General features: G+C 43.3%; 1 protein-coding gene across 1 annotated transcript; it reads right to left on the reverse strand.

Moving 5' to 3' along the window:
- Positions 1 to 4,045: 4,045 nt before the first annotated feature.
- On the reverse strand, positions 4,046 to 27,224 carry LOC140118033 (complement component C9-like). Its single transcript, XM_072135409.1, has 11 exons — positions 26,924 to 27,224; positions 23,766 to 23,871; positions 20,990 to 21,134; positions 19,237 to 19,378; positions 15,343 to 15,481; positions 11,923 to 12,147; positions 11,361 to 11,601; positions 10,424 to 10,552; positions 7,881 to 8,059; positions 5,411 to 5,639; positions 4,046 to 4,460 (listed from the first exon to the last, which is right to left on the reverse strand). The coding sequence occupies exons 1-11, from the start codon at positions 27,004 to 27,006 to the stop codon at positions 4,288 to 4,290; spliced, it is 1,791 nt and encodes a 596-aa protein (XP_071991510.1). The 5' UTR covers positions 27,007 to 27,224; the 3' UTR covers positions 4,046 to 4,287.

The raw sequence follows: 27,224 nt of genomic DNA on the forward strand, positions 1-27,224 counted from the left end.
GATTTCATAGATATTATCCAGTGTCAATGTATTTTTAGCCCCTTCAACTTCTCTTTTTTCTGCTTTGCATAACAGGAATCTTTTGTAAAAATGCTGCGTTTCCAAAATGTTTGTATTATTTCATAGAAAAAGATGGAAATGAAATAGAGTTACAATGTAGCATCAAAACATCACATTGTATTGTCTTGAGTTTTATGTTCTAGTCATTTGTTTAACATTTTTGTTACTAAAGAAAGAAAATATGAGGGCTTGCTTTTTGTGGTAAGATTTGTATTTTTCATGGTACAAATAGCATGAAGATTCAAACTTATTAACAGCTTACCGTACATACTCGAGTATAAGCCGACCCGAGTATAAGCCGAGACCCCTAATTTTACCACCAAAACTGGGAAAACCTATTGACTCGAGTATAAGCCGAGGGTGTAGTATACAGCCAGCCCCAAGTGGTATACAGCCAGCCCCAAGTTGTATACAGCCAGCCTGCCCCCTAATGTTCACAGCCAGCCTGCCCCCTAATGTATACAGCCAGCCTGCCCCCTAACATATCCAGCCAGCCCCTGCCCCCTAATGTATACAGCCAGCCTGCCCCCTAATGTATACAGCCAGCCTGCCCCTTAATGTATAAAGCCAGCCTGCCCCCTAACATATACAGCCAGCCCCTGCTCCCTAATGTATACAGCCAGCCTGCCCCCTAATGTATACAGCCAGCCAGCCCCCCTGCATGTTGAACACATTAAAAAAATGGCTTCTGTCTTCTTTCTTCTCTTGCCATGCGATTTCCCCGCCGGCAAGAGAAGAAAGAAGACAGAAGCCGCCGCCGGGGATCGGGAGCCACTGCCGAGGATCGGGAGCCACCGCCGAGGATCGGGGGTGATTATCGCCGGAAGGTTTATTTTTTAATGTGCTTAACATCGGGTTCGGGAGCCGGGCATCGGAGGGGGAGTATTACATTTTTTTTTTAATTGACTCGTGTATAACCTGAGGTGAGGTTTTTCAGCACATTTTTTTTGCTGAAAAACTCAGCTTATACACGAGTATATACGGTATTTGCCTTTTGTTTTTTTGATTACAGACAGCCCCCGGGTTACATACAAGATTGGTTCTGTAGGTTTGTTCTTAAGTTGAATTTGTATGTAAGTTGAAACTGTATATTTTATAATTGGTCTCTGACAATTGGATTTAAAAAATGTTGGGTTGTCATGAGAACCAGGATTAACAATAAATTTTAATTACAAACACCTGTGATATCTGTTATAGCTGGCTACTCTAGTCCAAGGCTAAAGTACAGTAAATTACCAACATCCAGAGGCCAGTTTGTAACTAGGGGTCGTCTGTAAGTCGAGTGTTCTTAAGCAGGGACCGCCTGTAAAACTTTTGCACAGTTCACTGTACAGTATAATAAATATAAAATTATTCTAGAGATTAGTGCAAACATGTGCAGGTTGTCTTATGATTTGCTACTTTAGCAAATAATAAAAAAAAAACTAAAATTGAAAATTTTAATTTGTTTTTAACATTTTTCTTAGACCCTTTACATTGTGGGTAAAATAATGTTATATCTGCTTGGCCAACGTCGCTATGAACGCCACGGTACCAATTTTCTGGGGTTTGTAAAATTTTACTATCATTAAAAATACTTTAGCATTGGGTGAGACCATATGACACTTATATGATACTTTGTTATTGTTGAAGTATTCATTCAGGATGAACATTCTTCCAGGCCAAACAAGATAAATACAGTACAGGCGGTCCCCTACCTAAAGACACCCGACTTGCAGACGACCCCTAGTTAAAGCCGCACATGGGTGGCACTGTGGATGCGACAGTCTTGGACCTTTTTTTTTTGTGCACTTGGCTTAATGTTGTTGCAGCTGAATTGTGTCACATATTGGTAATAAATAACAGAAAATCTCTCTGCTGGTTGGTAACAATGTAGCAGTCTGGAGTCCAGGCTGTTTAGCTCTCAGAGCATTGTCTAGACTGGATACAATTGTCTTCACTTCTCAGCTGAGAGCAGCTATGTAAAGGGTCACTGCCTCTGAATGGAGACAATTGTATCCAATCTTGACAATGCTCTGTGAGCTTAACACATCAGCAGGAGCTGCACAGATCTACGCTGGTTTGTCACTATGGGGCTTATTTACTGAGGGTCCCGCAACCACATTTCTGTCAGGTTTTCTGACGTTTTTGGGGATCACGCGATAGGATTTTGGTGCATCGGCGCCGGCTTTCATGCGACACAAATGGGGTGGCGGGCCTTCGGACGATCCGACAGATTCGGACTAAGGCTACATTCACACGAACGTATGGGGGACAAATATACGGCGACGTATATACGGCTGATATATGTTCCCCATACATTGCAATGGGCGCACGGCACCGTACTTCTCCGTACCCCTTAGAAAGATATGACATGTCCTATCTTTCTTCGGAAAACGGCACTGTGCGCCATATATTCCTATGGAGAGGGGAAGGGATGAGCAGGGGTTCTCCCCCTCCTCCGCTCCCCCGGCACTGCCGCGTGCCCGCAGTGCTACGTACGGCGGGCAACGGCAGTGTGAATATAGTCTTAAAGCGGGATTTAACCTTTAAATACACTTATATGCACTGGGAAGAAGATGTTGAACTCGGACGGACCTGAGCCGGGAAGCGACACATGTAGGCTATCGGGCGCACGATCTAAGTGAATTGCGGCACAATGCATGATTATCGGACATTCCGGATCGGGGATCGCGACATGGACGGGTAAGTAAATGTGACCCAATGGGGGTCATTTACTAAGGGCCCGATTCGCGGTTTCCTGACGTGTTACCCGAATATTTCCGTTTTGCGCCGATTTTCTATGTATTGCCCCGGGATTTTGGCGCACGCGATCGGATTGTGGCGCATCGGCACTGGCATGCACGTGACGGAAACCGGGGGCATGGCCAAACGGTAACCCGACGGATTCGGAAAAACCGCCGCATTTAAAATAAAAAATTGGTCACACGGGCCATACTCACATGCACCACGTTGAAGACGATGAACTCCGAGGCACCTCGGCGGACTTCGACGCAGCAGCGACACCTGGTGGACATCGGGCGCAGGACCTTTATGAATCGCCGGAAGACCCGAACGCTCGTCAGAGAAGCCGCCGCTGGAACGCGAATGGACCGGGTAAGTAAATGTGCCCCAATGTATCAATAAGGAGTCCAGGCTGTTTAGCTCACAGAGCATTGTCTAGACTGGATACAATTGTCTCCATTCAGAGGCAGAGACCCTGTACATAGCTACAATCGATTATGGGAATTCCATAGCACTCATTGTCGTTTTTGATGGTGCCAAACTAGGGTCTTAACCCCATATATACATAGAAATATAGAAGATGGCACTCAATCTGATTGGATAATCAATGCTTTTATTTTTGTACAGATCCACTTAATTACATATGATGATGCGGTCGGAATGACCTCAGATGCGGATTGTAGAATAGAATAGAATAGAATGCTTTATTGTCCCCATAGTGGAAATTGACTTTGTCACAACGACAACAACAACACCTCCATTCATGATCACAGTTATACATATACAAACAAGTAAAATACAACATACATATACAAATAGATAATAAAAGTTTAAAAAAAAAACTGTAAAAAAGTTGAAAAATGCTCCTGGATTTAAGGGAAAGGAGCGGTATCCGCCGCTCCGGACCTTAGCTGTATAGCAGCCGCGTTCTGTTCTCTGTGACGGCGGATACCGCTCCTTTCTCTTAAATCCAGGATCATTTTTCAAGTACAATCCGCATCTGAGGAAGGTCATTCCGACTGAAACGTCATATGTAATTAAGTGGACCTGTACAAAAATAAAAGCATTGATTATCCAATCGGATTGAGTGCCATCTTCTATATTTCCCTGTGCATAGCTAGTCCTGCTCTCAGCTAAGAAGTGGAAACAATTGTATCCTGTCTAGACAATGCTCAAGTGTTATCGGTAAGGGAAGATCCCAAAACTGATGCTTTTTCTCCAGTTCATCATGAATAAATGACCAATGAATGAGAGACGTTGACAGCTTCATATGAAGAATTTTATTAGAACATCAGATATATAAAAAGGTAACAGACCAAAAGGGGCTAATAGCGAGACAGATGGGTAACTATGTAAGGGTGACTGATGGATCTAAAGGACTCAGAACTGGGCTCCTTTGGGGTTCTGGTTACCATAGAATATGGCAGACCTTAGGATGAGATGTATAGATATAAAAGGAAGATATTGTGGAATCTAAAACAAAAAAACGCATGTAACCGGAGCTTATTTAATGTCCGCTTGGCACGGCACTTTCCTCACAGATTCTCCGACGCACGGTTTTCCACCTGGTTGCGGAGCTGGGTTATTGCAGGTTCTGGTTCGAGTCTCTTCTTCATTTATGCAGGATTTGGAGGATTTCCAGCAACTCCATCCTGCATTAACGGGATAACGTTGACCTAGAGAAGAAGAAACTGGCAGATCAGTAACTTCCACGGTAAGTCCATGTAAGTGGTCAATATATAAGTTCCTCCTGTTAGTATTTCAAGTATCTGATTTCTACAGTAACCTTTAGAAAACATAAGATTGTGAATGCAGCTCTGCTTCCATCTCTCATAGCAGGGAAGCCTCAGCACGTCCTCATGGAATGATCATTGATTTTTACATAAAGACTTGATGGTTTATACTCAAATATTTAACTAACTAAAACAATTCTGCCAAAATGGCAACAGAGATAATGGGGGAGATTTATCTAGGGCAAGAAGGGAAGCTGACCATGGCAATCAGTCACAGGTCAGCTTTCATTTTCCAGTGCTCATGAATATTTTAAAGGGAAGCTGTAATTTGTTACCATGAGCAACTAAGGACATTCTTACTCTTAGGCAGCTTGATAAATCTCCCCCAATGTGAAGAAATGGCTCAATAATAGCAGCAACCTTCAAAAAATATATTGCAATACTGTGAATGCAACTGCTCTGTTTCCCTCTCCCACAGCGAGGAACTCTCAGCACACTCTCATGTACAGAGCTATTAGTAGTCTGACTTTGATATCTCTGAGTGGGTATATTTACATGCAGTTACTACTCTTTTTCTGACCTATGAATAAAAAAATTAGAAATCTAGTTTTTCCAAATTTTATATTAGAAAAACAAAAGAGCAAAACAACTTCCCTTTTGCTCATCTGATTTCTAAAGTTTTGATATCCGTTCCTGGGGTTTTGAGACTCCTTGGCATCAGATCACTTATAAAATTGGAAAGGGGGAAGTGAGATCAGTTTCTGTTGCTGTGCTGCACCCTAGGCCCTAGAAGGGCTCCTGCTGCAGCCAGTTGCCTTACATTTGTAACTCTAAATCCTGTGACAGAAGATTTGGAAACTTTGTATGAAAATGATGTCAATGACGTTACTTACCACCAAACTTTGGATCCTTCAGCTCCTCGCAGGCCAGACCTTTATAAAATTTGGTGCATTTGCATGCACACTCCCCGTCTATCACCACCACCGTGCCCCCGTTCTGACAAGGCTGGCATTTACACACACTATATTCATCCATGTAATCCTCCAGAGCGCGCTCCAGGTTCTTTGTCTTTTTATAAGCATCTTTTAGGTCAACAGGAACCAGGGTGTAAATAGGAGAAAGCTGCAGAGAAGAAAAATACAAAACTAAAGCAGTAGTACTGTGCTCACATATACAGTATAGGAGTGGTAGTACTGTGCTGTGCTCATATATACAGGATAGGAGTATTAGTACTGTGCTTATATATATAGGATAGGAGTAGTAGTACTGTGCTGTGCTCATATATACAGGATAGGAGTAGTAGTACTGTGCTCATATATACAGGGTAGGAGTAGTAGTACTGTGCTGTGCACGTATATACAGGGTAGGAGTAGTAGTACTGTGCTGTGCTCATATATACAGGATAGGAGTAGTAGTACTGTGCTGTGCCTATATATACAGAATAGGAGGAGTAGTACTGTGCTGTGTCCATATATACAGGATAAGAGTAGTAGTACTGTGCTCATATATACAGGGTAGGAGTAGAAGTACTTTGCTGTGCTCATATATACAGGATAGGAGTAGTAGTACTGTGCTGTGCCCATATATAGAGGATAGGAGTAGTAGTACTGTGCTGTGCCCATATATACAGAATAGGAGTATTAGTACTGTGCTGTATCCGTATATACAGGATAGGAGTAGTAGTACTGTGCCCATATATACAGAATAGGAGTATTAGTACTGTGCTGTATTCATATATACAGGATAGGAGTAGTAGCACTGTGCTGTGCCCATATATACAGGATTGGAGCAGTAGTACTGTACGGTGCCCATATATACAGAATAGGAGTAGTAGTACTGTGCTGTGCCCATATATAGAGGATAGGAGTAGTAGTACTGTGCTGTGTCCATATATACAGGATAGGAGTATTAGTACTGTGCTGTGCCCATATATACAGAATAGGAGTAGTAGTACTGTGCTGTGCCCATATATAGAGGATAGGAGTAGTAGTGCTGTGCTTTGCCCATATATACAGGATAGGAGTAGTAGTACTGTGCTATGCCCATATATAGAGGATAGGAGTAGTAGTACTGTGCTGTGCCCATATATACAGAATAGGAGTATTAGTACTGTGCTGTATCTGTATATACAGGATAGGAGTAGTAGTACTGTGCTCATATATACAGAATAGGAGTATTAGTACTGTGCTGTATTCATATATACAGGATAGGAGTATTAGCACTGTGCTGTGCCCATATATACAGGATTGGAGCAGTAGTACTGTACGGTGCCCATATATACAGAATAGGAGTAGTAGTACTGTGCTGTGCCCATATATAGAGGATAGGAGTAGTAGTACTGTGCTGTGTCCATATAATACAGGATAGGAGTATTAGTACTGTGCTGTGCCCATATATACAGAATAGGAGTAGTAGTACTGTGCTGTGCCCATATATAGAGGATAGGAGTAGTAGTACTGTGCTTTGCCCATATATACAGGATAGGAGTAGTAGTACTGTGCTGTGCCCATATATAGAGGATAGGAGTAGTAGTACTGTGCTGTGTCCATATATAGGATAGGAATAGTGGTGCTGTGCTGTGTCTATATATACAGAATAGGAGTAGTAGTTATGTAGCATTCCCACATAGACAGAATAGGAGTAGTAGTACTGTGCTGTGCCCATATATACAGGATAGGAATAATAATGATTTGATGTGCCGCACTGTATATGAAAGAATAGAAAAAGTTGTACTGTGCAGAGCCCATATATAGATTAAAGGAAATCTACCATGAAAAATCCATCCTGATAAACCAGGACATTACTCATAGATCAGACACTGTGACTGTGGTATCTTCTTATATTTGTTATCCATGGCCTCCTTCCTTCTAATATCAACTTAAAATTATGCAAGTGAGCCTGAAGGGCTCCTGGGGTACCACCAGAGCCCCCTGTTCTGCAGTGTGTCACACTCCCCCCTTCTTCTGCCTGATATAATCTCACTGCAGCAGAGGAAATTTGCAGCACACGGTGGGATGGGGGAAGTGATCATTATTAAGTGTAACAGCCTGTGAACTTACAGCACGGAGGGGCACTCTGGTAACACCTCCTTTCAGACTAATTAGCATAATTTTAGAAGGAAGGAGGCCATAGATAACCAGTATAAGAAGATTACCACAGTCACGGTGCCTGGATCTATGAGTAAGTGTCCCTGGTTTATTCTGCAGTGATGCAGTATCCAGTAGTGCAGAGCCGGTGTTCCTTCTCCTCATTACCTCTAGAGTGCAGGACCATAGTTGATCAATGTTTAAGGCAGCTATGGACCCCCAGGAGTCCCTGAAACCTCACATATTATAATCCGCTATTGCTGCTCTGTCTCTTTACCTTTCTATTAATTATAGCTGGAGCGTCCACTAGGGAAGATGCCCACTTCATAAAGTATTCTACATCCACATCCGGGTTTTTCCGGGCAATCTTCTCATCTAACAGGGTCGCAAAATTGACGGTTCCTCCCTCCACGAATGAGACGATGTTTTCAATAACTGCAGGACTGTCGGTGTCCCCTAGAGATAAACATAATTAGAATCATCACTTCCCAACAATGGGGCAGATTTACTTACCCGGTCCTGTCGCGATCCCGCGGTGCGTTGTCCGACGAGGATTCGGGTCTGCCCGAGTTCCTGAATCCGTCGCTCCTGCGCTGAGGTCTGCCGGTGTTCACCTTCTTCATCCCGGTGCATGTGAGTGCTGATCTTGGGACACAATTCCGTTTTAAAATTTAGCGGTTTGTCAGAATCCGTTGGGTTGTCCAATGGCCACGCCCCCTGATTTCTGTCGAGTGCAAGCTGGCGCTGATGCGCAAAAATCCGATCGCGTGCGCCAAAAACCCGGGACAATTGGAAATATTCGGGAAACCCTGATGGAATCGCGGCCGCAGGACCCTTAGGCCCCTTCCACGCTAGCGAGTGTGATGCGATGAACTCGCATCACACTCGCAACGCAAGCTGCCGGGAACGCACGGCCCGAACCCTGCACCGCGGGAGTGAACTGACATGCTGAGTTCACTCCCGCGGTGCAGGGTTCGGGCCGTGCGTTCCCGGCAGCTTGCGTTGCGAGTGTGATGCGAGTTCATCGCATCACACTCGCTAGTGTGGAAGGGGCCTTAGTAAATGAGCCCCAGTGTTTCTATGTTTCATTTTTGTGTTGTCTTTTCTCTACAATCATAACGATCACAAATTCATTCACTTATGGGATAGGAAAACATACATTGTTACGTGCTCCCTAGTAAAACAGGATTTTAACTTTTAAGGTTTTTTTTTTTTAAATAGCTTCCTTAAAGGGCTTGCATATACAATCCAATTTTTTGGTCAATGTATGAAGGGCTTGTTTTTTGTGGGACAGGTCAGGGTGTTGAATGGCACCATTACATATATGCCACGTATCAACTTTTGTTAACTTTTTCTTAGAGAGAAAATTTTTTTACATTTTTTTGCCATTATACCCTATGGAAGCTTTACCCTATCTGCAGACCACCACCTCTTTGCTGTGCAAAGAGGTTTCACTGTATATACACCATGATCTGTGTGCAGGATCTGATGTCATTCATTAGAATTCATTAGAATCCAATTAGTGCTGCATTACACTTCCATACACAAACAGCTCTGCTACATACCATTCATCGGGATGCATAAAGACTGCAGCTTGTTAGTAATTGGATGACCTGAAGCATGTGATCAGTCACATGCTTGTGACATCACTCAAGGTCCTAGAGTTTTTTTTACATGCTGCCGGGACTGATATTCTCCTGCACCCAGCAGGCTACTGATCAGAAGCGTGCACATCTGATAGTGCTCCTCACAATGACATCCACCCTTCCTCTACTTTTCTCCACTATCTAGTCACGGATTCCCATGGCAACCAACCAAACAAAGACAGCCAGAAGAACAAGGTAAAGCACCTGCTAGCAGGCAAACGACTGCAGATAGCCAAAGAGAGTAAATTAGAGAATTGCTTACCGTGTATTAGGCAAAAGTTTTTATACTTTACAGCTGTTTTTAAATTTGCTTTGTCTCACAATTTCCTGATCAAGGGTTACTTTTTAATTTTATTGTGCTGCTTTTTGATGATTTTTTTAACATTTTTTTTAAATTTGGCAAAAAAGGAGAGCTGACCAAAAGTGTAATCTGGCAACTCCTTTTCTTTTCCTTCACAGAGGGAAAATATGTGTGATGATATTTAAAGTACTTTAAACATTTTAGAAAATTGTTGAAATATTTTTTACAATAAATGGGGACATAAAAACGGGTGTTTGACTATTTTTTTTAATAATTTTTTTTAACTTTTGTATTTTTAGTCTATCAAGAGAATTGGACAAGGGATCCTTTTTCCTTTCTGGTACAATAAAGTACAATGGGGCTTATTTACAAAGGGTCCGTGGCTTTGCTTTCGTCGGATTTTTGAAATTTTGGGGATTTGCGCGGCTGTGACAGGTATTTACCAGGGGATTGTGTCGCAAACGATTGGATTTTGGCGCAGCTGCGCCGGCTTTGCTGCGACTGAAATGGGGGGAGGGAGGGAGGGGCGGTCCGCCGGACGATCCAACTGATTCGGACTGAGCGGGGGATTTACCTTTCAAATTGTGTCGCAAGAATCAGCACTTACATGCACCAGGAAGAAGAAAGTGAACTCCGGTGGACCTGAGCGGGGAAGCGACACATGCAGGATATCGGGTGCACAATCTTAGTGAATCGCGGCACAGTGCATTCCAGTCGGACAATGCACTTCGGGGAACGCGCCAGGGACGGGGTAAGTAAATGAGCCCCAATGTGTCTGCAGTGTTTTGCACTTTGGATGGCATCCTACTACGCCCTGCCTTATAGGGATATAAATATAGAAAGCCTGGGGGACATCAGGAAAAAAAAAATTACCTTTTTTTCTAGAACCAATATTTTCACAGATTTTTGGCTTTACTTTAGCTGCAACATCAACCCCTTTAGCTTCCACAGAAATTCCAGCATCAAATCCAAGGCACTGAGTGACGGTTTCGGTGGTAATTTCTGAAATGGCAGGTAAGTACAATTCAGTGACTACAGTATAGCATTAATATATTAATTTCTCTCAAAATCTAGTCTCGATGCATATGTCGCCACCCTTGAAGGGTCCTGGAGAATTTTGAAATTTATACTTCAATAGCCAAGTTTTTAAAAAAAATATTAATTGTAAAATTGTATTATGTACACAGCTCATTTACAGTCCTATACATCTCCTTACTGACAGCCAACTCTGTGTATTCTAATCTTTAATCTGTCCCAGTGATGATCCTGGAGACCCATCCTCAACCCCTGGAAAATAAAACATAGTAGTCTCCAAATTTGGTTGTCCTGTTACACCTCTGTGTTCCACATTTAGGTTGGAGATTGGGCTCACCACAGTTTCTCCATCACTGATCTCTCCTCTATCTCAAGTAGCAAACAAGTGGCAGGAAATATGACTACAACATCAGACTACATGGGGCTTGGTGTAGTCTGTTACCATGGAGACATAACATTTAAGATGCTGTAGATGCTGTACACACAAATTGACAGATTTTGAATATTTTCATTTGGATACCTTGACACAGTAGTAAAATTGTTGGTGGAGAACTGGCACATGGTGAGGGGTAGTAAAAATATAGGTAGATTAGCCAGAGAAGGGTCACACATACTTTATGTTCGATAACATGTGGCTTTCCACCTATTCCAAAATTCCTCCTTCCATCATTGCCTCACAGCATTGTAGTGCATTCAGGGAATCCTGGGACTTTTGCAACTACGAAAAGCCCACATGTTGGGGGACACTGCACTACCGTACCGTCATATACCGTACCTTTCGATTTCATAGCTATGGAATCCAGCACATAAACAAGTTCGTATTTCCCTCCAACGGTTCCGGATGAGGAGTAATGAGTTCCATACATCTCTATAAAAGCAAAATATTCTCCCTTTTGGTAGGATGAAGGAAGCGCATTCAAGTCTTCAATGAAAGTTGTCGATAACGTGGTGCCTCGAGTTCTCATTTGGAAGGTCCCCAGTTGTATAGCTCCCGAAACCCTCAAAAAAACTTTGTTCTGGGGAAAAAAATAAATGAAAGAATACACTTTCTTCTAAGTTCTACATAGACAATACATAATACACAATTCAGCCATGTAGGTTCCCTCAACACTATCCTCACCATTCTGCATTGGTGGCTTTCTATTATACTTTAATCTTCTATGTGGATCTAACATATTCTTAAAGGTGTTTTCCTGCCAAGACAACACTTCCTACGAGGCTTTTTTACTAGTATCGATAAATGACCTCCTATTACCCAAGTCGAGACCTACTTGGGACATTCTTGATGTAATTTTTTTAACAGTTGTATTATAAACCGTGAATATCTAATGTTTTACCTTTTTTGAAGAATATTCTTTGATTGCTTTAATACTCTCATTTCTTGATGCGTTTATTCCTACATTCCCTGTAATTTTACTGCCATTCAGCCGAGAAGAAGAGTCAGGTGTTACTTTGACAGTCAATGAGATATCGAGATCCAGGGTCTTTTCATTTAAAACCTCCGTTAAAAGACTCACGGAATCCTCGTAGGTCTCGGTGGTGAACGTTTTATCAGCTTTGGTCTAGAGTAAGATAGATAATAAATAGATTATAAAATAGATAATAAAAATATTGTTAATTTTACAAAATGTACGGTACTTCATTTTGTCCTAATTTACACAACAATTTTTGTAATGGAATAACTCAGTGTAATTCCAATTGCTAAGGAGTCCTATTGAGTATCTAAAGTTTTAAGCACATTACAGCCATATTTTTCACATGTTCTGTAAACTGCTATCACTTTCTTTTTTTCAGTAATTTTTTGCATGTTTTAAAATTACAATTTGGGCTTCCATTTTATAAATTTACTATCTTTACTTATTACTATGTTTATCCAACGGTTTACAACATCTTTTTGTTTTAACTACGCGAAGAAGATGTAAAATCCCATCTATGTTTTAGACTCCATTGCCATACAGTTTATATTTCTATGTACCATCCAAGTAAAGTAATTTAAAGGGATAGTGTGGCAACGTATATTATTAAAATCATTTATTACACATTTTCCCTACTATTTATTAAAACATTCCTAAATATATGTATATGGGGCAGCCATATCTGTGCACACGTCTCTTCACGACACAGGCACAATTGTAGTAAGGCTCCACGGTACATAGGAAACTAGGCACTAATACTATCTCCTCTTATAGTAAATTTAACACTGTGCATTTTCAGTTCACAATGAGAGCTGGAAAGCTGTTCGTCGCTAGGGAGAAGCCAGCTCCATCTTGCTGAAGACCATAGGCCAACTACAGGATGAAGCTAGAGAAGAATGAAGAGGGGAGCCTGTAGAGTAGGCCACTGGGAACAGCTTTTGTGACCAAGGCAGGAGCTTTGACTATAGGATAGTCTAGGGCAGTGATGGCAAACCTTTTAGACACCGAGTGCCCAAACTACATCCAAAACCCACATATTTTTTGCAAAGTGCCGATGCGACAATTTAAACAATAACTTACTCCCTGCTCTGTCACATGTTCAAATTGTATAGGCACCTAGGGACACCAATTCAGTAGAAAGAAGGAGAAATAGCTTTGGTTATCATTGTAGCATCCTTCTAGGGTTCTGGGCTGTGTGAGACTGCAAGAGGCCTTGAGTCCTGTCTGGAGAACTCTGAGGTGGGTTGATGGTGCAGGTGCCCATAGAGAGGGCTCTGAGTGCCACCTCTGGCACCCGTGCCATAGTTTTTCCACCACTGCTCTAGGGGATCTGTGACTATGGGCTTATGTGGACAGACACTGTTACTGCTGGCTAATGGGACAGGTGCTGTAACTATGAGCTACTGTGGAGGCAGAAGCTGTGACTATTGGTTACTGTTCGAGCAGCCGATGTGACAATTGGCCCTTTTTTGGAAGGGCTGCCAGACTATTAGCTACTTGGTGCCAAATGCTGTGACTACAGGCTACTGTTGGGGCAGCTTCCGTGACTATTAGCTACTCTGTAGGCAGGCACTGTAACTATTGGCTACTGTTGGGGAAGACACTATAACTATTGTCTAATGGAGGCAGACACTATGACTATTGGCTGCCTGGGGCACTGTTAACTATTAGCTATGGACGACTGACTAGGGTTTCTGATAATAAAAAAATTGTTAACCACTTCAAGAACGGAGTTGTTTTTAAAAGAAAATTAATTTTCTTTTTCACAGTGGTAACTTTTGTATTGTTGTATTGTTCAACGTGGTATCATGTTATGTGACTATAACTACTATAATACACTCACCGGCCACTTTATTAGGTACACCATGCTAGTAACGGGTTGGACCCCCTTTTGCCTTCAGAACTGCCTCAATTCTTCGTGGCATAGATACAACAAGGTGCTGGAAGCTCCTCAGAGATTTTGGTCCATATTGACATGATGGCATCACACAGTTGCTGCAGATTTGTCGGCTGCACATCCATGATGCGAATCTCCCGTTCCACCACATCCCAAAGATGCTCTATTGGATTGAGATCTAGTGACTGTGGAGGCCATTTGAGTCCAGTGACCTCATTGTCATGTTCAAGAAACCAGTCTGAGATGATTCCAGCTTTATGACATGGCGCATTATCCTGCTGAAAGTAGCCATCAGATGTTGGGTACATTGTGGTCATAAAGGGATGGACATGGTCAGCAACAATACTCAGGTAGGCTGTGGCGTTGTACCAAGGGGCCCAAAGAGTGCCAAGAAAATATTCCCCACACCATGACACCACCACCACCAGCCTGAACCGTTGATACAAGGCAGGATGGATCCATGCTTTAATGTTGTTGACGCCAAATTCTGACCCTACCATCCGAATGTCGCAGCAGAAATCGAGACTCATCAGACCAGGCAACGTTTTTCCAATCTTCTACTGTCCAATTTCGATGAGCTTGTGCAAATTGTAGCCTCAGTTTCCTGTTCTTAGCTGAAAGGAGTGGCACCCGGTGTGGTCTTCTGCTGCTGTAGCCCATCTGCCTCAAAGTTCAACGTACTGTGCGTTCAGAGATGCTCTTCTGCCTACCTTGGTTGTAACGGGTGGCGATTTGAGTCACTGTTGCCTTTCTATCAGCTCGAACCAGTCTGCCCATTCTCCTCTGACCTCTGTCATCAACAAGGCATTTCCGCCCACAGAACTGCCGCTCACTTGATGTTTTTTCTTTTTCGGACCATTCTCTGTAAACCCTAGAGATGGTTGTGTGTGAAAATCCCAGTAGATCAGCAGTTTCTGAAATACTCAGACCAGCCCTTCTGGCACCAACAACCATGCCACGTTCAAAGGCCTCAAATCACCTTTCTTCCCCATACTGATGCTCGGTTTGAACTGCAGGAGATTGTCTTGACCATGTCTACATGCCTAAATGCACTGAGTTGCCGCCATGTGATTGGCTGATTAGAAATTAAGTGTTAACGAGCAGTTGGACAGGTGTACCTAATAAAATGGCCGGTGAGTGTATATCTATTTTAAAAATGCACAATTATTTTTAGTTTTTCTTTTACTCTTTTCAACATGTTTTAAATATTTTAAGTAAAGCTTTCTGACATAACTGAGACCACTATTGTAAAACAACCCTGATTTTGGGACTAATGTACCTGTGATCATACAATAACCAGGGTGAATGAGGGAATTGCAGTGTAGTGCTCCATCATATACACAGCACTCAATAACTCTCCCAATTGATTCCCAAATGCTCATTGAGGGGTAAATATGTAATAGTAGAATGAAATTACACAATACAGAGAGCCTCAGATCACTTACCTGATAGTTCAGAGCAGCCACATTCCACGCCTTGCGGTAATAGGTTCTTGTGTTACCATCACGGACTCTATCACAAAGCCCATTGAAAAACTCATTGTCAAAGGGGTTACCCACTGTTTGTACTCCAAGGTAGTTAAAACTAAAAGAAAGAGAATTTAACACAATAAAATAAATATTAGAAAAAGTTACATCATAGACATGAGACAAATCATATAAATGCAGCAGTTATTATAGGCAGCGTCTTAGGTATGCAAGATTAAGCTAATTTGTTAAATTTTAGTATGGAAGTAATATTGGGGAAGATTTCTCCACTATTCCTTGTTTGTAGAGACTTTAATGACTAGTATGTCAAAGGGGACAAAAGTCATTTTGACAGATTTTTTAGATGTAAAATAAATGGGCTAATAGGAGGTCCAGAGTTAGGCTACACTGACTTAAACTATGCCAGATTTATCATCAGATGCACACTTCCTTCCTGTATTATCTGTATAGGGGAGGACATATTGGAGACACACACTTCCTTCCTGTACTGTCTGTATAGGGGGAGGACATATTGGAGACACACACTTCCTTCCTGTATTATCTGTATAGGGGAGGACATATTGGAGACACACACTTCCTTCCTGTATTATCTGTATAGGGGAGGACATATTGGAGACACACACTTCCTTCCTGTATTGTCTGTATAGGGAGGACATATTGGAGACACACACTTCCTTCCTGTATTGTCTGTATAGGGGAGGACATATTGGAGACACACACTTCCTTCCTGTATTGTCTGTATAGGGGGAGGACATATTGGAGACACACACTTCCTTCCTGTATTGTCTGTATAGGGGGAGGACATATTGGAGACACACACTTCCTCCCTGTATTGTCTGTATAGGGGAGGACATATTGGAGACACACACTTACTTCCTGTATTGTCTGTATAGGGGAGGACATATTGGAGACACACACTTCCTTCCTGTATTGTCTGTATAGGGGAGGACATATTGGAGACACACACTTCCTTCCTGTATTGTCTGTATAGGGGAGGACATATTGGAGACACACACTTCCTTCCTGTATTGTCTGTATAGGGGAGGACATATTGGAGACACACACTTCCTTCCTGTATTGTCTGTATAGGGGAGGACATATTGGAGACACACACTTCCTTCCTGTATTGTCTGTATAGGGGAGGACATATTGGAGACACACACTTCCTTCCTGTATTGTCTGTATAGGGGAGGACATATTGGAGACACACACTTCCTTCCTGTATTGTCTGTATAGGGGAGGACATATTGGAGACACACACTCCCTTCCTGTATTGTCTGTATAGGGGAGGACATATTGGAGACACCCACTTTCTTCCTGTATTGTCTGTATAGGGGAGGACATATTGGAGACACACACTTCCTTCCTGTATTGTCTGTATAGGGGAGGACATATTGGAGACACACACTTCCTTCCTGTATTGTCTGTATAGGGGAGGACATATTGGAGACACAAACTTCCTTCCTGTATTGTCTGTATAGGGGAGGACATATTGGAGACACACACTTCCTTCCTGTATTGTCTGTATCTTCCTGTAATGTCTGTATAGGGGAGGACATATTGGAGACACACACTTCCTTCCTGTACTGTCTGTATAGGGGAGGACATATTGGAGACACACACTTCCTTCCTGTATTGTCTGTATAGGGGGAGGACATATTGGAGACACACACTTCCCTCCTGTATTATCTGTATAGGGGAGGACATATTGGAGACACACACTTCCTTCCTGTATTGTCTGTATAGGGGAGGACATATTGGAGACACAAACTTCCTTCCTGTATTGTCTGTATAGGGGAGGACATATTGGAGACACACACTTCCTTCCTGTATTGTCTGTATCTTCCTGTAATGTCTGTATAGGGGAGGACATATTGGAGACACACACTTCCTTCCTGTACTGTCTGTATAGGGGAGGACATATTGGAGACACACACTTCCTTCCTGTATTGTCTGTATAGGGGGAGGACATATTGGAGACACACACTTCCCTCCTGTATTATCTGTATAGGGGAGGACATATTGGAGACACACACTTCCCTCCTGTATTATCTGTATAGGGGGAGGACATATTAGAGACACACACTTCCTTCCTGTACTGTCTGTATAGGGGAGAACATATTGGAGACACCCACTTTCTTCCTCTATTGTCTGTATAGGGGAGGACATATAGGAGACACACACTTCCTTCCTGTGTTGTCTGTATAGGGGAGGACATTTTGGAGACACACACTTCCTTCCTGTATTGTCTGTATAGGGGAGGACATATTGGAGACATACACTTCCTTCCTGTACTGTCTGTATAGGGGAGGGCATATTGGAGACACACACTTCCTTCCTGTACTGTCTGTATAGGGGAGGACATATTGGAGACACACACTCCCTTCCTGTATTGTCTGTATAGGGGAGGACATATTGGAGACACACTTACTTCCTGTATTGTCTGTATAGGGGAGGACATATTGGAGACACACACTTCTTTCCTGCATTGTCTGTATAGGGGAGGACATATTGGAGAGACACACTTCCTTCCTGTATTGTCTGTATAGGGGAGGACATATTGGAGACACACACTTCCTTCCTGTATTGTCTGTATAGGGGAGGACATCTGGAGACACACACTTCCTTCCTGTATTGTCTGTATAGGGGAGGACATCTGGAGACACACACTTCCCTCCTGTATTGTCTGTATAGGGGAGGACATATTGGAGACTCACACTTCCTTCCTGTATTGTCTGTATAGGGGAGGACATCTGGAGACACACACTTCCCTCCTGTATTGTCTGTATAGGGGAGGACATATTGGAGACTCACACTTCCTTCCTGTAATGTCTGTATAGGGGAGGACATCTGGAGACACACACTTCCCTCCTGTATTGTCTGTATAGGGGAGGACATATTGGAGACTCACACTTCCTTCCTGTATTGTCTGTATAGGGGAGGACATCTGGAGACACACACTTCCTTCCTGTATTGTCTGTATAGGGGAGGACATATTGGAGACTCACACTTCCTTCCTGTAATGTCTGTATATGGGAGGACATATTGGAGACACACACTTCCCTCCTGTATTGTCTGTATAGGGGAGGACATATTGGAGACTCACACTTCCTTCCTGTAATGTCTGTATAGGGGAGGACATATTGGAGACACACACTTCCTTCCTGTAATGTCTGTATAGGGGAGGACCTATTTATTATAGAGTAGTTTGATAGCCCCTAGGCGTATAGCCGTTGGGCTAATGACTGCTCAAAGGTGGCTAGCAGTCAGAATACAATAGAAGGTGTGTGGAGGTTGCTCTTCCCTCTCTCATCTTCATGCATGAGAGAGATGTGTGCTGGGGGCGTGGCTAGCAACGTGGGCGGTACAGGAGGTGATGCTTAAATACTGTGCACAGCAGCGACTCACCCTCTTCTTCATCGGTTCTCCCTCCCTTTTTTATATAGTTTTTTCGTATATATTTGCCACAATGGGCGGTTTTTTAGGCATAACACTGCCCTACATGCCCTTACATATGGCAGGCATACAGGGTGTTATCTGGTGTTGCGTAAATGGTTAAAAGTGTGTATATATTCAAATAAAGAAATGGTTAAATTATTAATGGTTTCAATAAAGCTGTGGCCGACCCCGAGTCACCCCACAATTGAGAAGGGTTTAGCAATGGTTTCTGTGTGGTTATTTATATACGGACTACGCGGCATTAACGGGGCCAATCCGGCTCCGGGTCAGAAAGTGTTAATTATTTGAGCAGTCATTATTACATGGTGCTATAGATTCATTGAGGGGTGCACATACATGTATTGGAGACACACGTTTCCTTTTTGCATTATTAAGCATTACTATAGTACTTACCCATTACCTGCTGTTCTTCCTATTTCTGACATTTCTGTGCGGCAGACAGGTTTCGGGTCCCTGCCATCGTCACACTCTTCATCAGAGTTGTCTCCGCAGTCGTTGTCTCCATTACACATCAGCCTTCTTTTTACGCATCTCCCTGGAAAAGTGCAACAAAACAAAATCTGTTGATTTAGGACCTCAGAGACCAGCACCAATACCATGGGTTCATTCAGCAGTGTTTTGTTCCTAGGTGGCGCTCTTTTCTAGGCGGCAGCAACATATAACAAGAGTAAAAGTTCCAGCAGGGTCCTGGTGTCTCATTGCCACACAGTCCTAGAAATAGCACCTGGGGGGGGGAGAGGGGCTGGTGCAGATTTAGAACTGGGGTCCAAGGCTGAAAGTTCTAGAAGTGTTTCATGAAAACTTAAAAAGTTGGATTGGCCGAAGGTGGACACAGACATTTGGGTTAAATGGCGGAAGTAACCATTATTATATTTTGAAAGATTTTAAGGACATGGTAATACCTAACATGTTAATTATTTGTTTATTTTTATATCAGTTCTAGGGTAAGGGGGATGATTTGAACCTTTTTTTCTAAATGTTACTTTTTGAGACCCCCTCCCCCCTAGAGAACTTTAAAGGGAACCTGTCACCAGGAGACCCATTTTTAGCACTCCCCCAGTCCCCACAGAGCATAGTACATACACTTCCAGTTTTTTGTATAGAAAATAGGTTTTACAGAAAAAAGATATATTATATTGTACCTTTCAATGCCTTGTGCTGTGTGACTAGGCACTTGTCACCTGGGAGTGGCTATAGAGGAACAGCCCCACCCACCCTTGGGAAACCTCTCTTCCATGTGTCCTTTTCAAATTAATGAATAACTCCCATCATTTGGGATTGGCTGCAGAGGAGCAGGGGGCGTCACTAAGCCAAGTGATGGGTGTTTTCATATATTTGAAAAGGACACATGGAGGAGCAGTTTGAAGCTGCTCCTCTATAGCCACGCCCAGGGGACGAGTGCCTAGTCACAGAGCACATGAAAGGTGCTATATAACATATCTTTTTTTCTGTAAAACCAATTTTTTATACGACAGGCAGGGCTGAGGTTATGGCTGCAGCCTCCTCCCTCACCCTCTGTATTAGTTATGAGTCATTTGCGAATGAGAGGGCACAATGAGCCGGCTCTGTCGCATGAACGACGAAAGTCTGCTCCCCGCAGTGAGCCAATAGCTCACGTAATGCTGCCCCTAATCGGCTCACCAATAAAATTGGGTTAAAAGTGGTTTGTGGTGATTGACTGGCCTGAGGCTCCCTATTGTATATTTAATAAGGAGCCAGAAGAGCCTCTTCTTAAAGAGCGGAGCCTAATGAGCCAGCTCACTAAGAAGAGCTGGACTTCCGTATGAACACTGGGGCATGCACAGGGCTTGTGTGAGAAGCTGCTGGGGGAAGCAGATCTGACAGCCTGTGCAGGGAGTCTGAAAAGCTGGAGAAGGTTCCTGTGCTGTGGTGGTGTTGGGCCCTGCTCCCTCTCACTGCCCCTAATGTTACCCCGAACCCGGTCTCCTGGAGGGCCAATGTATAAGAAAGTGTCCACTCGGGCTGCTGTGTCCCTGATCACAGACATCTGGGGGACAGGACAGAAGATCCAGGGCCCGTGTCCCGGATCTTTCCACCTAGTGACGCCCCTGGCTCCCTCTTATACCATACAGCAGGTCGCTTTGAACAATAGATAGATCCTATATTCCTACCTTTGGGGACCTACCTGATTCACATTCAAAGTCGTTGCCGCAGTCAATCACAGAGTCTCCACAAGAGGCATGAGGCTGACAGCGCTGATATTCTCCCAGTGCACCCAGACACCGGGCACCGCCATACTGGGCAAACCTGACGTAGCTCCGTGAGCGGTACTATAAGGACAGGGAGACATATCGATAGGTGATAATGACACATAACGGGTAACACATTGGGCCACATTTATTAATAGTGAGGCAGTAAGGCACTAGGTGCAGTGTGCCTCGCTTATGTGCAGAGTGCGGTGCATTATGGTAGACCGGAGCTTCATTAATCTGGGGCATCCCTGCATTCTAATTTTTCTTATACAAGTATATTTTTCTTATACATACATACAAAGTAAAGAAAATAAATGCATTTTCATAGATACATTAATCCATACAATATAGCAGAGAACAACAATGTTGTAACACCAACACCTGGAGTGAAGGACCACGTGCCGTGTCGCTCCTCCTTACTTGTAACCATCTTCCATACACTTATATTAAGGCGAGTGTAAAATAGATATATGGAAGAACATTGAAACAAAAACAAAACAGGTCTTACGAAGTAGGTCCACACTAATGGACATGTAAGGCTGTGTTCACACCTCGTTTTTTGCTATATGTTGTAAGGACACATGAGTAGGATTCTGATGTGTCCTTACAATGTATGGCACAGGCTTTGGCACTGATAGGCACCCAGGGCTTCCCTGTGTACGTGGATGGGGTGTTCCCCCAGTCATGTCAATGTCCTAATATGGGGTCCTCCTTCCTACCAAGCGACATATACACTGTTCAATACAATTCAATTCATCCACTCCCCATAGCCTCCGCTGAGCGCATGCATCGCTTAGCTCTTTCCATCCTGCATTTTTGGACATTCTGGATGTTTAGTGGCCAGACGGACGCAACAACTATACCTCCACTATTTGTCAATGTATATGCTAAGTGTATATGTTGGGTGCCTCTCCGACGTATACGCTTAGCGTATACATAAAACGTGATGTGAACCCAGCCTAACTAGTGTGCAATCTAGAACAGAGGGAGGACAGGATGGGTATGTGAATAGTAAGAGCTAGACAGACATTTCTAACAAAACAATCTCACTCCGGAATAGAATTTTCTAAGGGCGTCTTGTGGCACCAATTATTTTTTTACGGTGCACTCAGTTTAATGGTCATGCGCCACAATTATGGTGCTAATATGCCCGGGATTTCCCCTCTAGGTGCACAATGGGGGTTATTTACTAAGGGTCCGATTTGCGCATTTTCGTCAGGTTTCCCATTTTCGACGGATTCGGAAAAACCGCGGTACTTAAAAAACAAAAAGTGTCCCTTGACACGCACTTGCCTGCACCTAGAAATAGAAGGTGAACTCCGGTGAACTCCAGCGGACCTCGGCGCAGCAGCGACACCTAGTGGATATCGGCGCACGGACCTTAGTGAATCCCGGCCGGACCCGAATCAGCATCGGAGAACCCACCGCTCGATCGCGACTGGACTGGGTAAGTAAATGTGCCCCAGTGTTGTTGTATGACGGACACAGTGCAGCCACGACAAAATTCTGGCTGACACTCTTCATAAATACATGAGTTTGCACATTTATTTATGTCCAAAGATTGTCAGAATACTGGTGCAAAGCCCATAATAAATATGGGCCAGTGTTTAGGGTTTTACCATTGAAAAACAGGGTTATGGACATCTCTCTCCATAATGGCTCCATAAGAACCACTGACCATGGAGACATCACTCTATCCACAGCAACTGGGAGGTGGGATCAAAAACCCATATCCACTGGTAGCACCCAAATTTATAAAAACTCCCGAATATTTCCATTTTGCCCAGGGATTTTGGCACACACGATCGGATTGTGGTGCATCAGCACCAGCTTTCAGGCGACAGAAATCGGGGGGCGTGGCCGTCGGACAACCGGACGGATTCGGAAAAAACGCAGAATTTAAAAAACGATTTGTGTCACAAGATCAGCACTCACATGCACCGGGAAGAAGAAGGTGAACTCCAGTGGACCTCAGTGCAGCAGCGACACCTGCTGGATATCGGACGCACGACCTGGACCGGGTAAGTAAATGTGCCCCATTTTGTTGTGGTGCTGGACAACCCTTTTCATTTTAAGGATGATTGTGATAGCTATATTATATCTAGGATGCATTAGCCTGTAAGATGTAAATTTTAATGTGACTCTTATGACATCGTATGTTTCCATCATAGTCTTGGGGGAGAAGACTGGTCCATTGAAGGTCCTAAATCAGTGATGGCGAACCTTTTAGAGCCTGAGTGCCCAAACTTCAACCACTTATTTATTGCAAAGTGCCAGCACAGCAATTTAAGCAGTAATTTATTTCTCTTGTTCTTTGACAACTTTCAATCGTTCAGCCTCCTAACGACACCAACACAGTTGAAAGGAGGAGGGCAAATTCACCCAACATTGTAGGAAGATTCTGCAGGCAGATTCTTTGAGTCCTGTCTGGTGAACTTCATGCTGGGGCGATGGCCTAGGTGCCCACAGAGAGGGCTCCGAGTGCCACCACTGTCCTAGATGGTTGACCAAAGAGGGCAATGGTGGATAATCCGAGTGACATAGTGATGATTCTCTGTGTCCATACATATAGAAGGGTCTCCTCCTCTATGAGAGCGCCCCCTGCTGTGGTGCGGGTATTACATGGACAGCCATTCCCATAACAGTACATATTTCTACATTCTCCTAATATTGAGCACAAACATCCCCTGACCCGAAGTCCATATTTACCTTCAGCCGAGTACAGGGGTCACATTCACTCCACTCCGTCCAGTCGCCCATCTCACAGTCCACGGGAAGTGGCTCCGCAGCAGATCTACGCAACCTCTCTGGAAACCTAGAAACAACATCATGTTTACTGAAAGTCTACTTTTTCTATACATTGTATCAATATTCAAAAGTTCTAAAAAGTATTAGTAGCAGCTCCAGAGCCCATGTAGGAGGTCTGAACTTGAACTCATCAACCTGCTGCATAGAGATTATACACATATCCTTCACTTCTGCAGGGGTTATCTACAATTTGCATACCGCCTCGGGCTGGGAGTAGATGATTCGATGATGCAATCTAATACATAGATTACGTGCTCATCTGGAAACCCCAAAAACAGAGGTTCGACTAACGTTTTTCGACTTCAGCAGCGCGTTTAATGCTATCATTCGGACGCTGCTGGAGTCGACATTACAGGTTATGCGGGTGGAACCAATTTTGATTAAATGGTTGATGACATATCTGAAACTCAAGACAACAGAGGGTGAAGTTAAGAAATTCATGGTCTGATGAGGTGGTGTGTAATACTCGAGCCCCCCAGGGTACTGTGTTAGCTCCCTTTTTGGTTATCCTGTACACCTCAGACTTTAGGGAAAATGGTCCAGGCTGCTTTCTTCAGAAATATTCGGATGACTCTGTACTAGTGGGCTGTATTAAGGAGGGGGATGATAGTGAGTACAGACAGGCAGTGACCACATTTATTGAGTGGTGTAAGTCAAATGGTCTTCAATGATCAATGATAATAAGACAAAAGAATTGGTTATCAATTTTTCACGGAGATGGGGTGATACGTCCCGACCACTGAATATAGCAGGGACAGAAGTGGAGGAGATTGATAGTTCCACATACCTGGGTGTTATTTTAGACAATGGGGCTCATTTACTAAGGGTCCACGGTCCGCATTATCGTCAGAATATGTGTTTTTTTGGCGGACGCAATCGGATTTTGTCACAATAGTGCCAGCTTTCACGCGACACAAATTGGGGGGGGGGGGGCAGGCCGACGGACTATCCGACGGATTCGGACTAAACGCGGGATTTAACTAGTTAGATTGTGTCGCAAGACAATGCACTTACATGCACCAGGAAGAAGAAGGTGAACTCCGGCGGACCTGAGCGGGGAAGCGACACATACAGGATATTGGGCGCACGAGCTACGTGAATCACGTCACAACCCGGGATTGTCGTACAGTCCGGATCGGGGATAGCGTGCAGGACCAGTCAGTTAATGAACCCCAATAAGTTAAGTTGGCATGAACACATCAAAAAGGTATGAAGACGCGCTAACAGTAACTTATTCTCTTTACACAGATTAAGGTCATTTGATGTGTCCAGGACAATGATGCTATGTTTTTATCGTAGTTATGATGAGTGCATTTGCTTTTGTGTTTGCAGCTTGGGGTAACTGTATCTCTAGCAGAGATATTCAAAGATTGCATAAGATAATTAAGAAGGCTTCCTCAATAGTTGGCGCGTCCTTTGAGAAATGGGAGGAACTGGTACAGTTTGGAATATTGAGGAAAATAGATAATATCAGAGATAATATCGACCCCCCTCCCCCCATGTATGACGTCCTCCGGGCACAGATGAGTGGTTTCAGTTCCCGTTTTATTCTTATCCGATGCAGGTCGGAGAGGTTTAAGAAAAAAATTATACCATTGGGGTAGTAAGGAGGGGTAGACCAAGTCAGGATTGTATTTTGGGTATTTTAGAAATGAAATAGGGAGATTTATATTTGTGTGTAATCTATGTTTTTTATTGTTTGTATGTGTGTTTTATCTTAGTCAACATTGTGGCTGGAAATGTGTATTGCGGATGTGACACTTTAAGTTTCCATTAGGATAATAAAGTTATTATTATTATTAGTGAGCGCCCTCTAGGGGCGGGACATGCAGTCACAATGTTATCATATAATGCTGTGCATTTGAATATGGGTATCAGTATCAGTAGTGATCCTCCAACCCACCTGGACATTGAGAAATGTTAGGAATAAGGTTCTTGCCCACAGCCTTGTACATAAAACATTCCTAGTGCTGCATTTTAGCCTTGGACTAGAGGAATTTACCCTGTATTACATCTTCATAATGCTCTATTATACTATACCACCATATTATTAACCCTCTAATGTACTTAGACTACAAGTCTAAGGGTTTACAATCCTTCATCCTGGTGGTAGGTTTCCTCAAGTGTTCCTGGTTTATCATGATGGATTGTGACGGTAGGTTTACTTAAACTCCCTAAAAATTAACCCCCCAATATTCACAGGGTTTTACTTCCTTTATGCAACACAAGACCACCAGGTCGCTAGGCATCTCTTTTGCTAAAGACCACCAAGGAATGGAGACTATCCCAGAACATCCGCGTCTGTGACTATAACCTATTCATACCTGGGTATGTTTTATTCTAAGATCTAGTGAATCTAAATAGACACTTAATATCACCGGTATCGATCTGTCTCTGGTCTGCACAGGACACAGTACACACTGGACGTAGCACACAAACCACACGGCATTGGTGTAAAGTATAATGCACCCCCGCAACTTGCATTATATCTCTTGCTAGTAAAAGTAAAAAAATAGCATTTTATCATGCACTTAACCACTAGTATTCCCATATCTAGAGACAATATTAGTGGTCACCCAAAGGTGCGGTTCCTTCAGTTCTTGCACATTTTCTCTGTGTCAATACCCAAAATACATATTTTTTATTCAAAGAAACTTAAAGGACACCAGGATGAAGGATTATAAACCAAGCACACTGACATACTGGTGTGTGCCCCCTCTGCCAGGATCTGCTCTTCTTTAAGCTTATTATGCCCATGTTTTTCAGAAAAAAAGGCTTTAGAAAATTATGCACATAAGTGTGAGGGGCTCCTGGATCCATTAACGCCTACAGAGTCTGGAGCCCCTCAGGCTCATTTGCATAATTCTAAAAGCATTTCAAACAAAAAACAGGGTATAAGAAGCTAAAAGAAGAGCAGATCCTGGAAGAGAGGGCACACACCAGAATGTCAGTGTGCTTGGTTTACAATCTTTCATCCTGGTTGTAGATGTCCTATAATAATATGAAATAAAGACAATGTTGATCAATAACAAGGCAGAGCAATGAGATGGGTGACTTACCCTGCATCGTCAGAGGCCGTCCCCCCACAATACAGCAGGCATAGCACTGCGATCACCCCCGATATGTAGTAGCAGCGGGTCATGGTGCCTGATGCTGGGGATGACTCCTGGGACAGATTTATACGCAGTGTCTGAGGTCACTGATTAACCCAAACAGAAACCCAGCCCCCTCCCACAGCGACCCCCGGAGGGGGGTTGTATCCAAGTACCTGGGCTGGTAGATACAATGTGACCAGCACTAAGTCTCCTGGAAGAGTCTGCCCATTGTGTACCTATAGCTTTGTAGTTACGGTAATTCTCT

Source organism: Engystomops pustulosus, chromosome 1 (assembly GCF_040894005.1).
Source record: "Engystomops pustulosus chromosome 1, aEngPut4.maternal, whole genome shotgun sequence".
Taxonomy (NCBI): Eukaryota; Metazoa; Chordata; class Amphibia; order Anura; family Leptodactylidae; genus Engystomops; species Engystomops pustulosus.